The 383-nt window shown below is 73.4% G+C and overlaps 1 protein-coding gene across 1 annotated transcript; it reads left to right on the top strand.

The window, feature by feature from the left end:
* Positions 1–45: 45 nt before the first annotated feature.
* On the top strand, positions 46–381 carry LOC104839303 (tumor necrosis factor receptor superfamily member 25-like; the record flags this gene model as incomplete). Its single annotated transcript, XM_010579509.1, has 1 exon — positions 46–381. A coding segment is annotated over one exon (336 nt), but the record flags the coding sequence as incomplete, so codon positions are not given.
* Positions 382–383: the final 2 nt, after the last annotated feature.

Genomic DNA, 383 nt, shown 5'->3' on the forward strand with positions numbered 1-383 from the left:
GCGGCGAAGCAGAGCCCCGAGTACCGGGCCTTACTGCGGGAGCAGCCCCGCGGCGTGGCGCGGCTGACCGGCGAGGCAGAGCCGCCCGCCGCCCCAGAACCCCGCGGCGCCCTGCTGCAGGGCAGCCAGCTCTACGCCGTCATCAACGCGGTGCCGGTGAGGCGCTGGAAGGAGTTCATGCGAGTGCTGGAGCTGCGGGAGGCGGAGATCGAGCTGGTGGAGCTGGAGGTGGCCCACATCCGCGACCAGCAGTACGAGATGCTGAAGCGCTGGTGCCAGCAGACCAGCGCCACGCTCGACCGCGTCTTCGCCGCCCTGGAGCGCATGGAGCTGGCCGGCTGCGCCGAGGCGCTGCGCCGGAGCCTGCTGGCGGGCCCCTGACC

Source organism: Haliaeetus leucocephalus, unplaced genomic scaffold (genome assembly GCF_000737465.1).
Source record: "Haliaeetus leucocephalus isolate CR32 unplaced genomic scaffold, Haliaeetus_leucocephalus-4.0 Scaffold663, whole genome shotgun sequence".
Lineage (NCBI taxonomy): Eukaryota > Metazoa > Chordata > Aves > Accipitriformes > Accipitridae > Haliaeetus > Haliaeetus leucocephalus.